Source organism: Puma concolor, chromosome C2 (genome assembly GCF_028749965.1).
Source record: "Puma concolor isolate L17-30 chromosome C2, mPumCon1.1.hap2, whole genome shotgun sequence".
Taxonomy (NCBI): domain Eukaryota; kingdom Metazoa; phylum Chordata; class Mammalia; order Carnivora; family Felidae; genus Puma; species Puma concolor.
This window is the reverse complement of record NC_141675.1, coordinates 92,792,094-92,808,055: the sequence shown is the minus strand read 5'-3', so window position 1 is coordinate 92,808,055 and position 15,962 is coordinate 92,792,094. Positions and strand designations below refer to the sequence as shown.

Genomic DNA, 15,962 nt, shown 5'->3' with positions numbered 1-15,962 from the left:
CCACTGTGGTATTTGATCCCATGACCCTGCTGGGGTCATGACCTGAACAGAAACCAAAGAATTGGGTGCTCAACTGACTGGGCCACACATGTGCCCCAGTGTAGGAGGTTTTTAAGCTGAGGGAAATAATACCAGATGGAGATTTAGATATACAGTAAGAATGAAAAGCATTAGAAGAATAAATATGTGGGTAAATATAAAAGATTATTTTGTCATTTCTTAAAATCCCTAGGAGTTTATCTAATTTTTAAATTAAAAACTAACTGTATTATGGGGTTTATAAAATGTAGAAGAAAAATAAATGACAATAGTAACAAAGGATGGGAGGGACATAAACAGAATCATGTTATGTTTCTTTCATATAAGAGAAATTATGCAATAATAATTAAAAGTAGATTGCGATGAATTATAGATGCATATTATAATCCCTAGAACCACCACTAAAAAATAAATAAATAAATAAATAAATAAATAAATAAATAAAACAGAAGTGTAGCTAAGTAGCCAAAGAGAAGATAAAATAGAATACTAAAAAATATTTGATTTTTTTCAAAGGACGGAAAAGTGAAATAGTGGAAAAAAGCACAGAAGGACATGCTGAAAAAAAAATGATAGACGTAAACTTAACTCTAACAAGGATTATATTATAGTAAGTGTAAATGGAGCAAATATTACACACACACACACACACACACACACACACACACACCCACCCACCCACCCAAGAAAAGGGCAGAAATTATGAAACAAGATGGAAAAAAAAAAACCAACTATATGCTGTTTATAAGAGATGCACTTTAATTACAAAAACATACAAATGATTAAAAATAAAAGAAGTGAAAAATAATTTTATCAAATTATTTATCAATATTAACCTCAAGAGAGCTGATGGGGCTACATTATGAGATAAAGTAGACATTAAGAGAAGAGAGAGAGGCAGTTCCAAATTATAAAAGAATCACTTTATCAGAAAGATATTAATAATCCTATACAAGTACAGACCTAATAGGAGGTATTCAAAGTATAGAAAGTAAACAAAAGAAAGAAAGAAAGAGACAAATATACAATCATAGCTGGGGATTCATTATTTCTCCTCAGTAATTGATAGAACAAATAAAGAAAAATTGGTAAGTATATTAAGAAAAAAATTAAGCAATCCTCTTAACCAAATTGTCCTGACCAAAATAGCCACCTACCACATACAAAGGGAAATATGCATTTTTTTCAAGTAGAAATGGAACATTCACAAATGTAGACTGAGTCAGGAAACAAGTTACAATGGATTATAGGGGACTGAAATCAAGCAGAGTATGTTCTCTGATCACAAGAGAAATTAAGTTAGAAATCAATAATAGAAATATATCTTAAAATCCCCAAACATTTTGAAATTAAGACTGTGTCATGGTTTAAAAAACAAATCACAGGAAATTTTTAAAATATTTTTGAACTGAGTGAAAGTATAAACACAAAATATCAAAATTTGTAAGCTGTTACTTAAGTAGTACTTAAAGGAAAAATTTAGAACATTATTGCTTATATTGGAAAAGAAAATATCAAATTAATAATCTAAACTTTGTTAAGACACCAAAAAAAAAAAAAGAACAGTGTAACACAAAGTAAACAGAGGAAGGAAATAAAGACAGAAATCAATGAAATACAGGGCAAACAAGAGAGTAGATCAATAAAACCACAAGGTGTGTCCTCAAAAAATTTACTAAATCTGTAAAACCCTAGTTAGATAGATAAAGAAGAAAAAAAAATAACCAATATGATAAATTAAAAAGGGAACATCACTATGGATTCTACAGAAATTAAAAATAATAAAGTAAAACTATGAACAACGTTATGCCTATACATTGTATAGATGAAAGCAAGAGATGTCTTGAAAGAAAAAAATTATAAAAACTGACACCAAACACATTGGAAAATATAAATAGCCTCCTATCTTTAAAAAATTTTTGAATTCAAAATTAAATAACCACAACAAAGAAAACTACAGGCTTTGAATAATTTCACTGATTAATTCTATCAAACATAAATAACACTAATCTTATGCAAATGATTTTGGGGAATAGAAAAAAGAGTGAAATCTTCCCAACTGCTTATCTGAGGACAGCACAATGCTGAAACCAAAAACTTGACAAACTTAAAGGAAAGTACAGGCCAGTCTCACTTACGAACATAGATTCAGAAATATTAGTAAATGGAAGACAGACATATGTAAGAAAGATAAAATATAACCATGGTGGTTTTATCCCAAGAATAAGAGTTTAATATTTGAAAACCAATCAATGCAAAACAACTCATTAACATAATAAAGGAGAAAATTATATGATCATCTCAATACATGCAAAAAAAATCATAAACTAACACTTCTTTAGAATAATCACCAGAAAACTAGGAATAGAATATTTCCTCAAATGAATAAAGCCAATCTATAAAAACCTACAAATAACATCACACTTAATTGTGGAATATTGGATGTTTTTCCACTAAAATTGGTAACAAGCCAATGATATACACTCTCATCACCTTTGTTTAACATTGTACTTGAAGACTTAGTAAGGGCAAAAGCAATATAAAAATAATATGCCTAGGGTTTAGCAAGAAAATATTAAAACTCACTTTATTTGCCAGTGATATTGTGGTGTATTAGGACACCCAAAGGAATCTACAAAAAAAAAAAAAAAATACAAAACAATATGTGAACTTAGCAACATCGAAGAGTACACAGTATACAAAATCAATCATCTTTCTATATAATAAAAGGAAACAATTGAGAAATTTATTTATTTTTGAAATACCAGGTACTGGATAGGGGCGTCTGAGTGGCTCAGTCAGTTAAACATCCGACTTTTGATTTTGATTCAGGTCATGATCTCATGGTTCATGAGATGGAGCCCTGTGTTGGGCTCTGCGCTGACAGCTCAGAGCCTGCTTGGGATTTTCTCTCTCCTTCTCCCTCTGCCCCTCCTTCACTCTCTTTCTCAAACAAAAAACCAAAACAAAACAAAAATCAGGTACAGGATAGATTTCCAAATGGCATCTTGAGAAGCACCATGGACACATTCTCCAGAAAAAAAGTAAAACTGGTAAAAAGTATTTTTTAAAAACAGCAATCATTTAAAGCCTCTGGAGATTGTCCTAAAAGGATACAGAAAATAAAGAAACATTTATTCAAGAAAATCTACTGACACTTGGTAAAAAGTTTGTGTTTGATATTGAGCCACAACTTGCTGTATACCTCTCCTGCCTTCAGGTTGCCAGCATTTCTCACCCGTTCCAAGTTGCAAAGGACAAATTCCTGGTGAGTGTAGCCAAGAGGTCAAAGTCTTCTCTCCCCTGTCAGTCCCCCACTCATAGGACAAAATGTCTACCCCAGGCATAGCAAGCTAAAATGCTGAGGCCTTGACTGCTCTCACCCAGCTTGGTCATAGGGCAGAGGTTTCGTGCCAGAAAAGTAGAGCTGAGAAGGCCAGAGGTTACCATCCCTGCCTCAGGTCCAGACTAGTGGCTCAGAAATTTTGCCGAGAGAAAGAGGCAATGAACTTTGAAGCTCTCCCCAAAGAAACTAGCTTATTTGAAACACAATTTGAGGAAGTTCAAGCCTAAGGATGCCCTTAAAACCAATGAAGTATTTGTTGGAAATCAAATAAGAGGCTGGCAGCTCCTCTTATTTAAGAGCAACCAGCTAGGCCAAAGGTGAGTTGGGATTTGAACAAACCTCAAATACTGGCTTCAAATATGACTTCTGCCTGAATTGGATTAGAATATTGAGTAATATATATCCTGGAGCATTGTCAAAAACAATAAAGCATTCACCTGGTTGTGACTGTGATAGCTAATAGCTGGATTTGATATCAATGAAGTGATCAGGGAAAGAGACAAAGAGAACCCTGCTAAAACTACTGTCATCCCAGGGTGACAGTATACACACAGAAGGCTATACCCTCTGATAAGCAACATCAGAGTCTTCACAATGTAAGGGAAATAAACTTCACTAAAATAGTCTAGCCAAGTCACTAAACAAGCAAATAACAACAAAAAAACCAGAGAGAGGGAGGGAATTGCTATACAGTATTACCTAATAGGTCGTTATCAACAAAATATTATAAGACCTACAATAAAACAGGAAAGTGTGACTTATTCACAGAAAAAACAAGGCAATAGAAATGGTCTCTGAGAGGGCTCAAATGTTGGATTTAACAAAGACCTCATAACAACCATGAAAAATCTTTAAAGAGCCAAAAGACACCATGTTTAAAGAAGGTAAACTATAATGATAATGTCTCATCAAATAAAGAATATTAACAAAGAGATTGAAGTTATAAAAAGCAAACAGAACTATCTGATAACATACACAAGAATTAACTCAAAATAGATTAAAGACTGGACTATAAGATACAAAACCATAAAATCCTACAAGAAAATATAGGCAGTAAGCTCCTTCCTTGATCTGGGTCTTGACAATAATTTTTTGGATTTGACACCAAAGCAAAGGCAGCAAAAACAAAAATATACAAGTAGGACTACATCAAACTAAAAAACTTCTGCAGAGCAAAGGAAACCATCAACAAAATGAAAAGACAATCTGTGAAATGAGAGAAAATATTTGAAAATCATATATCTGATAACAGGTTAATATCCAAAATATGTAAAGAACTTATACAACTATAGCAAAAAAAATTTTCAATTAAAAAATTAGCAGAGCATCTGAATAGATATTTTTCCAAAAAAAAGACATGCAGATAACCTGCAGGTACATGAAATTTGCCCAGCATCACTAATCATCAGAGAAATGCAAATCAAAACCACAATGAGACATCACCTCCTATTTGTTAGAATGGTTATTACCAAAAAAACAAGAAATAACAAGTGTTGGCAAGTATGTAGAGAAAAGGGAATCCTGTGTGCACTGATGGTAGGAATGTAAATTGGTGCAGATGCTTTGAAAAACAGTGTGAAAGTTCCTCACAAACTAAAAATAGAACTACCATAAAATCCAGCAATTCTACTTCTGGGTATCTATACAAAAAAATAAAAAACTAACTCAAAAAGATATACGCCACTCCCATGTTCATTGCAGCATTATTTACATATTTTCCAAGATATAGAAACAACCTAAGTGTTATCAGTGGATGGATGAATAAAGAAAATACGATTGAGTTACATGCACACACACACACACACACACACACACAAACTGGATTATTACTGAGCCATAAAAAAGAAGGAAATCTTGCCATTTGCAAGAACATGGATGGACCTTGAGAGCATTACAGTGCCCAGTGAAATAAGACCCATGACATCACTTATGTGTGGAATCTAAAAATGAACAAAGAGCAACAAAAAAATGAGCACATAGATCTGGGGAAGAGATTGGTGGTTTTCAGAGGCAGAGGGTGAAGCGTCGATGAAACGGGTGAATGAGGTCAAGGGAAAATAAGACCCAAATGGAAATTCTTATACAAAAGTACAGTACAAAAAGTACAGTAAATGAAAAGAAAAATTTACTAGAGGGAGTCAACAGTAGATCTGAACTGGCAGAAATCAGAATCAGCAAACTTGAAGGAAACTGATAGAGACTGCATTCTGAGGGGAAAAAATTAAGAAAAATTAACAAATCCTCAAAGAAGCTTAGGATACTGTAAATGTAGCAAACATGTCCATAATAAGAGTAGAAAAGAGAGAAGCAGGAAAATATTCAAAAAGATAATGGCTGAAAACTTCCAAAATTTGATGAAAACCATTAATGCATATGTCTAAAATGTCAGTGAACTCCAAACAGGATAAATGCAAAGATACCCACACCCAGAAACATCATAGTAAAAATGCTGAAAGGCAAAAAAATCTTGAAAACAGTAAGAGAAAAATGACTTGTCCCATACAACAGAACTCAAGTAGGATTAACAGTTCATTAGAAACAATGGAGGCCAGAAGCAGTAGGACAACATATTCAGAGTGCTCAAAGGAAAAACCTAAACCCAAAAATCTTATATCCAGCAAAACAATCTTTCAAAAATGTAGCTGAAATAAAGTCATTCCCCGATAAACAAAAAATGAGAGAATTTGTTGCTAGCATAGGCCACTTTATAAGAAATACTAAAGGAAGTTTTTCTCAGGCTGAAAAAAAGTAATGCCAGATGATAATTTGAATTCACACAAGGGGAAAAAGAACACTACTAAGGTAACTATGTAATTATAAAATAATAATATAAATGTACATGACTTCTTCTCTTAACTGATTTAAAAAGCCATTTATGAAACAATATTATAAAATTGTCTTGATGGGCCTACAGTATGTAGAAATGTAATATATTTTCGAATAACAGCACAAAGGAAGTAGGTGGGAGCAAAGTTGTATTTGAGTAAGCAAACAAAGCAGGTGGATTGACTGGAACAAATGAAGAGAACTAGAAATGATAAATTGCAAAGTTAATATACAAACTATAAATATATTTTCTGCTCACTTTCTTCTCTCAGGTTTTATAAAAACCCAGAGTTATATAAAGTAATCATTATAATAATATGTTGCTGGATTTGTAACACATATGGATGTATTATGTATGCCAGTAATAGCACATAAAGGGGAAAGAGGAAATAGAAGTATGAAAGAATAACATTGCTACATCTCCCTGGAATTAAGTTAATATACATCTGAAGTAGATACTGAGAAGTTAAGATGTATATGTTATCTTAGAGCAATGACAAAAATATGATGACAAAATCATTAAAGAAATGAATGAGTTACACTAGACAATATTTAATGCCAAACAAAGCAGTAAGGAAGATTAGAGGGACAAAAAGACATGAGACATACAGAAAAATAAAGTAGAATGACAGGTGTAACCTAACTGTATCAGTTATAACATTAAATGTGGATAGATTTAACAATTCAATCAGAAGACAAAGACTGTTGAGCCAGATTTTTTAAAAAAACCAAGATTTAACTCCATGCTGTCAGAGGCCACACATAAAGATGTAAATCCGTTGAAAGTTAAGAGATAGGGGCGCCTGGGTGGCGCAGTCGGTTAAGCGTCCGACTTCAGCCAGGTCATGATCTCGCGGTCTGTGAGTTCGAGCCCCGCGTCAGGCTCTGGGCTGATGGCTCAGAGCCTGCAGCCTGTTTCCGATTCTGTGCCTCCCTCTCTCTCTGCCCCTCCCCCGTTCATGCTCTGTCTCTCTCTGTCCCAAAAATAAATAAACGTTGAAAAAAAAAAAAAAAAAAAAAGAAAGTTAAGAGATAGAAAAAAACCATGCAAACAGCAAGTACAGCTGTAGTTAATACCAGACAAAATAGATTTTAAAGCAAAAAAAAGTTACTATAAATAGGGACATCTAAAATGAAAAAATGGTTAACCCATCTAGAAGATATAACATCTGTGCATCTGACGACCGATCTACAAAGTACATGAGGCAATACTTGACAGAATCAAAGGGAGAGAGACAATCCAACAATAATTACTGGGAATTTCGGTACTCCACTTCGAATAATGATACAAGAAGTAGACAGAAAACCAAAAAGGAAATAAAGACTTGAAAAATGCCACATACAAAACCTCTATACTGAAATCTACAAACTCATGCAGAAAGAAAAAAAAAATTTAAAACATCATTTAAATAGAGGAGAATACCATGTTTATAGGTTGGGAGACTGAATATTTTTAAAATGTTTATTCTATCAAAATTACAGTCTAGTAAAAATTTGGCATATCCTTTTGTAGCAATTGACAAATTGATTCTAAAACTTATTTAGAAATGCAAAAAGTCTAAAGTAATTAAAACACTCTTGGAAAAGAACAAAGTTGGAGTATTTTACTACCTGACTTTAAGATGTACTATAGACCTGCGTTAATTAGTGTGGTAGTCAAAAAAAGATAGACAAATAGACCAATGACTACAAAATACAAAGTCTAGAAGTAAACTTACACATATGTATCCAATTTATTTTTTACTAAAGCACTAATAAAAATCAATGAAAAAAGGAAAATCTTTTTAACAAATAATGATGGAAGAACTAGACAAACAACATATAGGGAAAAATGAACCTTAATCTCTACCTCACACCACAATCAAAATTTGAGATGAATTATAGTCCTAAAACTGAAAGCTGAAAATTAAAAAAGCTTCTTGGAGAATACAATAATATCTTCATGAGCAATGAGTAGGCAGAGATTACTTACACAGGAATTATAAAAAATTCACAATTAAAAAATTTCATAAAGGGTCCTTCAAGTAAACTAATCTCCTGAACATCAAAAGATTTCATTTTCATTAAGAAAATGACAAAAAAAAAAAAAGAAAGAAAATGACAAGATAGGTCACATACTGGAAGAAAATATTCACAGTACCTACTTCTAACAAAAGACTCTTAAGTATATAAATAATTCTATTCAAGATTTGGCACATACTTGGTTCTGTAACCTTAAATTGTTTAAACTCTTCAAACTCATAGTTTCTTATCTGTAAAACATAAGAGGTGGGCTAGAGTACCACAGCAGCCTTTTCCCAAATTCTATAATTTTTTGAACCATAGTAAGTTTATTGGTACAAATTATATCAAGAAAGGGGTGGTAGCAAGGAATATGGACAAAGATAGTTCTGGTAATTGACAATAGTTTTTAATAAGTACTTCTGTACATCCGGGGGCGCCTGGGTGGCGCAGTCGGTTAAGCGTCCGACTTCAGCCAGGTCACGATCTCGCGGTCCGTGAGTTCGAGCCCCGCGTCGGGCTCTGGGCTGATGGCTCAGAGCCTGGAGCCTGTTTCCGATTCTGTGTCTCCCTCTCTCTGCCCCTCCCCCGTTCATGCTCTGTCTCTCTCTGTCCCAAAAATAATAAACGTTGAAAAAAAAAAAATAAGTACTTCTGGGTATAAAGATTTACATTAAAGTAGGAACTCTGAATATTTTTTATAAGGAAAAAGTATATAAAAATCTCTAACAAGTATAGGAAAACCATAATTAAGGATATTTTATGAATGCCACAGGAACACAGGCTGGCAGATAGCAAGAATTATAAAATGTTTATTTATTGTGCCTATCCTTGTGTTTGTCAGTAGAGTTACATAACAGAGTATTAAAAATAAGAGAGGGGTGACTGAGTGGCTCAGTTGGTTGAACCTCTGACTCTTGGTTTCAGCTCAGATTGTGGTGTTGAAGTTCCTGAGATCAAGCTCTGTCAGCACAGAGCCTGCCTGGGATTCTCTCTCTCTGCCCCTCCCCCACTCACATGTGCTCTCTCTCTCTCTCTCTCTGTCTCTCTCTCTTAAAATAAATAAAATTAAAAAATTTTTTTAAAAAAAGAAAAATGTAATCCTTATTATAAGAAGGAATTTGATATCATCAAATAAGTCACTTAATATGTATTATACAACACTGCATTTTTATAACTAAGTATAATATTTAGAATCTGTAGCATCCCTTAAAGTTATTTTTAAAAGCCAATAAGCATTTATCTTGAAAGAAGATTTGATTAGGTCTTTTTAAAAACTCCTTATAAATTGTATTATTTTTGGTCTATTTTTAGATAAAACTAGGTCATTTATTAAAGTAGCTATTTCACGTTAAAAAGTAAGAAAGAAGATTTTGTATTTTACTACCATTATGTTAATTACTCCTTGTATTTATCTATTAGTTATTGCTCCTTATTGTTTCTGGTATAACTTACTGAAACAAATTTTCAGAATCATTGTCATAACATGAGAATAGAAAAGTTTCACAGGGAGAAGAAAAACCTTTTGAAAATTTTAGGAATGAATATATAAGAATTATCTACAATTTGTTAGCAAAATTTATCTAATTTCTTGTCATTTCATTTTCAGGTTTAACTGAGCTAAATGATAGTCCCGTTCCCCTGGAACTTGAGCGCTGCAAGTCTCCCACTTCAGGTAAACGTGAATGTTAACTTTCAGCCTTCTTGTAATTCACTACAGTAATCTACTGCTTTATTTTCTTAATTCTTACAATGCGAAATTCATAATTTTAGTAATTGTTTCTAATTTAGTTTCTGAAATTTTACCATAAGCAAATATATAAAAAATTCTTGGCCTCCCAAAAAATTAAGATCAGAGATACGAGTGTAGTACATATAAAGACATTTTATTTTTTTAAAAAAAATTTTTTTTCCACGTTTATTTATTTTTGGGACAGAGAGAGACAGAGCATGAACGGGGGAGGGGCAGAGAGAGAGGGAGACACAGAATCGGAAACAGGCTCCAGGCTCTGAGCCATCAGCCCAGAGCCTGACGCGGGGCTCGAACTCACGGACCGCGAGATCGTGACCTGGCTGAAGTCGGACGCTTAACCGACTGCGCCACCCAGGCGCCCCACATATAAAGACATTTTAAACAAAGGTTTTTTTTTTTCAAAAAAAGAAAAAATGATAATATGCTGGAAGTAAAGCATCAAGAAAGCATGAGCCTACCAAAGTATATTAAAAATGTGAGTATAAAGATTCCTAGGAATAGGTCTTTTAAGGTGTACAAAAAAATGTTAGTAGAAATTGTTGGGTGGTGGGATTATAAATGGTTAGCTTATATTTTTCCATTTATTTACCTGATTTTTCTCCAATACATATACAGTATATGTAAATTTTTGAACACCAAAAAATATTACGTATTTCTTTGACATTGAACTCTATGTTTTCAGAGTATCAAAAAATTATAATTCCTTATAATTAATTTTTATTTTAACTTCATATAAATTTATGAACATTTAATGCCTTAAAAAGCAATTAATTTTGACTTTTGGAAATTCTTTTCTAACTGTGATATTTCTTTAATTTACTCTATCTCTTTTTTTTATGTTTATTTTTGAGAGAGAGAGAGAAAGAGAGAGAGAGACCATGAACGAGGGAGGGGCAGAGAGAGGGGGAGACACAGAATCTGAAGCAGGCTCCAGGCTCTGAGCTGTCAGCACAGAGCCTGATGTGGGGCTCGAACTCATGTACTATGAAATCATGACCTGAGCTGAATGAAGTTGGATGTTTAACCTACTGAGCCACTCAGGCACCCCCAATTCATTCTATCTCTTAAGAGTTGTTAATTGTTTATCCTTATTCTTCAGGAATGTGAGGCAAAGTAGAATCTAGTGTCCTGTATAAAGTTTTCTTTTAACCCTATCTATTTAATCTTTATTTCATTGCTTTTATTTTAAATATGATCTCATACTTTTACCCTTTCTTTTGTATTTCTATCCTGTAGGCACCATCCTAATTTAGGCATTTAGTATCCTACATTTAGAGTATCACAAAAATTATCTTAACAGGTGTCTCTGTGATCTCTCATCCTTACAATTCATTTTGCATATCATGTTGCAAAACTAATCTCCTTAAAATATTACTTTGATATTTTCTCATGTCATAAATCTTCAATATAAAATTCAATATCCTATATCAATTTAAATAACTTCACTTTAAATTCTCATCCATAAGCTAAATTTAAATTTTTAATTTTTTTTTTTTTTTGAGAGAGAGAGAGAGAGAGAGAGAGAGAGAGAGAATATTCATGCAAGCAGGGGAGGGCAGAGGGAGAGAATCCCAAGCAGGCTCCACACTCAGTGCAGAGCCCAGCACAGGGCTGGATCTCACAACCGCGAGATCATGACCTGAGCCAAAATCAAGATCAGGTGCTTAACCAACTGAACCACCCAGGCACCCCTGTAATCTGAATTTTAATAGTAATATAGGGTTCAAAAGTCAAAGAGAAATGGTATTTAAAAATCTCCCTCCCACCCTTCCCCATACTTTGTTTCCATCCTTTTGAAAAATAAACATTGTTACTTTCTTATTTATCTTTTCAATTCATATTTGTAAACAAGCCAAAAAGACATAGTATATTCATTTTGGCTTCCTGTTCTATACACTAGTATAGTATATACATTTCAATATACTTTGCTTGATTCACTGTACTGTGTATCTTGTCTTTCCATTTCTTAAATAATCATTACAGTTGTATGTTATTGAGATGCATGCAGTTACTATAATTTATTTACTATTTCACCAATTAAGGGACCCTTAGTTTGCTACCAGTGTTCTGCCATGTCAAACAATGCTGCAGTGACTAACCTTCATACCTTCCTCATTATAAACGTGTACAGGTAGGGGCGCCTGGGTGGCTTAGTCGATTGAACATCGGACTTTGGCTCAGGTCATGATCTCCTGGTTTGTGAGTTGGAGCCCGCATCAGGCTCTGTGTTGACAGCTCAGAGCTCAGAGCCTGGAGCCTGCTTTGGATTCTGTGTCCCCCCTCTCTCTCTGCCCCTACCCTGCTTGTGTTCTGTCTGTCTGTCTCTCTCTCTCTCTCTCAAAAATAAACATTAAATAAACAAACAAACAAACAAACAAATGTGTACCAGTAGATCTGTAAATTCCTAAAATTGGAGCTTCTGAGTCAAAGAGTATATGCCTATCTAATTTTTATAAATTTTCCCAAATTGCTCTCCTTAGAGTTTGCAGCAATTTTCTCTCTTGCCATCAGTAACATACAAACAATGGTTATCTTTTTTTTTTTAATTTTTGTAATGCTGATAAGAAAAGGTCAATGTAGTTTCAATTTATCTTTCACAAACGTGATATTGAATACCTTTTCAACTGTTTAAGACCTATTTATTTTTTTCTATAAATCATCTATTCATACAATTTGCCCATTTTCTATAGAGTTGTCATTTTCATATCAATTTTTATTGCCTCTTTATAAATTAAGATTACCCTTTTATGACCTGAGATCCACATATTTTTCTCATTTTAACTTTGCTTGTGGTATCTCTTGCCTTACAGCAGTTTTTTGCATTCAGACATTTCCTTTGTGGACTTTTTTCTTTATGCTCATTAATTTAAATACAATTGTAATTATCTGCTTTTTAAAGTTTTGGTAGAATTCTCCCATCAAGTCACTTACCCTTTATAATTATTGATTTTGTATCTTCATATTGTCTGTAAAGAAAGCTATTTTCATCCTAGAAATTTTCTAGCAATATTCAATGTAACATACACAAAGATTGTGGCTCTTCAATTAGGCTAGTTAATAGTCAATCTATTTTTCTGTTGTTTTTTTTTTTAATTTAGAGAAAGAATGTGTGTGTGTGTGTGTGTGTGTGTGTGTGTACACACGTGCAAGCTGGAGAGGGACAGAGAGAGGGGGAGAGAGAATCCCTCAGCAGTGCAGAGCCCAAGGTGGGGCTGGATCCCACAAACCATAAGATCATGACCTGAGTGGAAATCAAGAGTGGGACACTTTACCAACTGAGCTGCCCAGGTGCCCCTTTCTGTTTTGTTTTTTAAACTTGAACAAAAGTTTTACTGGATTTTAGGGGTTTTAACTTAATTTCTGCTTTTAACTTTATTAGTTCCCTCCTCTGTTTTCTAATTTTTCACGTTTCAATTTTTTTGTGGTAGATGCTTAATTCATTTATTTCTTACATGTTGCTATACTAAGGTTAAATTTCCCATTGAACTCTGCATTGTATGTATCAGAGCTTTTGATAAATTGTGATTGCATTAATAGTAATTTCCATATGGTAGAGTTTTTTTTTTTCTTTTACCAGAGTTATTAATGTTAACTTGTAGCAGAATTAAGTAGCTATAAGTGCTGCTTCATTGTTATTTAAGTCTTTCATGTCTTTATATTTTAATTACTTGACTTGCCAAGGATGGAGAAAAGGAGAATTAAAATACTGTACTAATAATATGTTTCTATTTTTCCTTATATCTGCTGTGTTAAAAATATTCATGTGTAGATATTTTAAACTATATTGACAAAAAGTGCATCTTATACCTAAACCACCATTGTTCATGTCTTTTTACCTGAATTCCACTTTGTTTACTATTAATACTACAACTTTTCCTTTTTTGTTTGTTTCTTTGGAATTTTTTTTTTTGTATACCTTGGTCTTACCTCTTTAGGAGTAAACTTTTTTAACTGAGGTATAATACAGAATGTCTGTAGAACACCAGAAACCTCCCTCCTGCCTCTCAGCCACTTACTCTCACAAAGGTACCCACTGTTCTGACTTTTAACCATAAATTAGTTTTGTGAGTTTTGGACTCTCATATGAATGGAAACATGCAGTATTTACTTCTTTTTTCTAAGTTTGCTCAACATTACGTATATGATATTCAGTCACATTGAATGATTTTTAGTTCTGTGTGATACTCCATTAAATGAATATATCTATGCATTTTATTGTTGCTGCACATTTAGGTGGCTTTCAATTTGGGGTTATGTTATGACCAATCTTGTAAAATTTTTATTGCAAATATAAACTCATTTTTGTTGTACGTGTTTCTGGGAGTGAAGCCTGGAGGTCATAGGGTATGTTTATGTTCAGCTTCAGTAAATACTACTGAGTTTTCTAAAATGATTGCACCAATTTTACTTCCATTAATAGTATAAAAGTTTTATTTGTTCCACATACATCTTTCTCTCAGTAACATATTTAGTTTTCTTTTTAGAGGTCTTGCATACCTTTCATTAGATTTATTCCTTGGTATTTGGTGTTTTTATACGTCATAATTTTTTTATTTTTTTCTTATTGTTTGTGACTAGGTTATAAAAATGCAATTAATTTGTGTATATTGATGTCATCCAGAAAACTTGATAACTTCCAATAATTTATAAATTCTTTTGGATTGTGTATCCAATTATGCCTACTGTTAAAAGAGCAGTTCTATTCTTATTTCTAAAGGAAGAAATTAACTAGGACCTCCAATATAATGTTGAATATATGTGGTATTAGCAAACATCTCTTATTTCCAGTCTCAGGCATGTCTTTCAATATCATAATTAATTATGGTAATTATCGTAGGCTTTTAGACTTTTGCCTCTGATGTTTTTTTATTATGTTAGGGTAGATCTGGAAACACCACCAAGACACTTTTTCTTTTTGCTTTGTTTTGTTTTGTTTGTTTGTTTTGCAAGGCAGAGTCAGGACTTTGCATGCCATAAGGTAGATTACTTCAAAGCAGCAAGGCTTTGACTACTTTTGTATTAGGATACTTGGGACAGAAATGATTGGCTGTGATAAGATTCACTTATCACTTCAGTGCCTTATTTGAGACTGGTTTGCTGGGCAGGGCCCACTCTTCTTTAGTAGCAGCCTTAAATCATATTCACAGTTGAGGAATGATTTTTTTTTCCTTATAACAACTTTTTAGTCATTTTATGTTTGTTAAAATATATGAAATCTATCCTTCTGGGAACAGTGCCAACAAAGTTTATTTTATCTTAAGAAAATTAGAAATAATATTTGATTATTCCATTCATTTCCCATGAAAAAATAAAAATAATGGTGTTGCATTAAAGGGTCTTTCTAAGCCCATAAAGGAGAATGTACCCAATGCTATTCCTAGAATACCACAGCAACACATATACATAAAACTACATTCTGAAATCTCTTCCTATTGTAGGAATTGCTTTATTTAATCTAGATTATCAGGAGAGGTATTGTTAGGGTAAATGCAGACTTTTTAGTCCAATCTCATAAAACTAAAATGTAACCCAAAAAAGCACATTTAAGACTTTAATGGTAGTTTAAATCTCATGAAGCCTATTATCTCTAAAGGCAGAAAAGAATGAAAATATAAACAGTGAAAATGTTTAGATAACTTATAAAGGGCAGAATCAATATGTGTAATAAAGGGAAACTAGAAAATAATAATACATCTGACTTCTGAAAAATTAAGAAAAGCAGCCATGCCTTCTAATGTCTCCTTGATTCACGTACTAAAAAAACTAGATCTGATTAATAATGTCAATTATTATGTTTGTATGTGGGTATATCTCCCCTTTTTCATATGTATGTAGCATTTAAGAGCCAATACTATTCTTGTCTTTTTTTTTCCTTAATGCAATGGTTCTCAAACATAAGCCTGTATGAGAATGATGTGAACATTTTGTTAAAACACAGATTGCTGAGTGCCAAAGATTCTAATTGGGCACTGAGTGTCTAGAGAGGGGCCTGAAATT

At 33.1% G+C, this 15,962-nt stretch overlaps 1 protein-coding gene across 7 annotated transcripts in view; it reads left to right on the top strand.

Moving 5' to 3' along the window:
• STXBP5L (syntaxin binding protein 5L) overlaps positions 1–15,962 on the top strand; it is a 403,067-nt gene that overhangs the window by 315,921 nt on the left and 71,184 nt on the right. For all 7 annotated transcript variants that reach the window (XM_086675312.1, XM_086675318.1, XM_086675315.1 and 4 more), the window contains one exon: positions 9,822–9,887. In XM_086675312.1, coding sequence (XP_086531438.1) covers positions 9,822–9,887 — 66 coding nt within the window. The remainder of the gene's footprint in view (positions 1–9,821; positions 9,888–15,962) is intronic.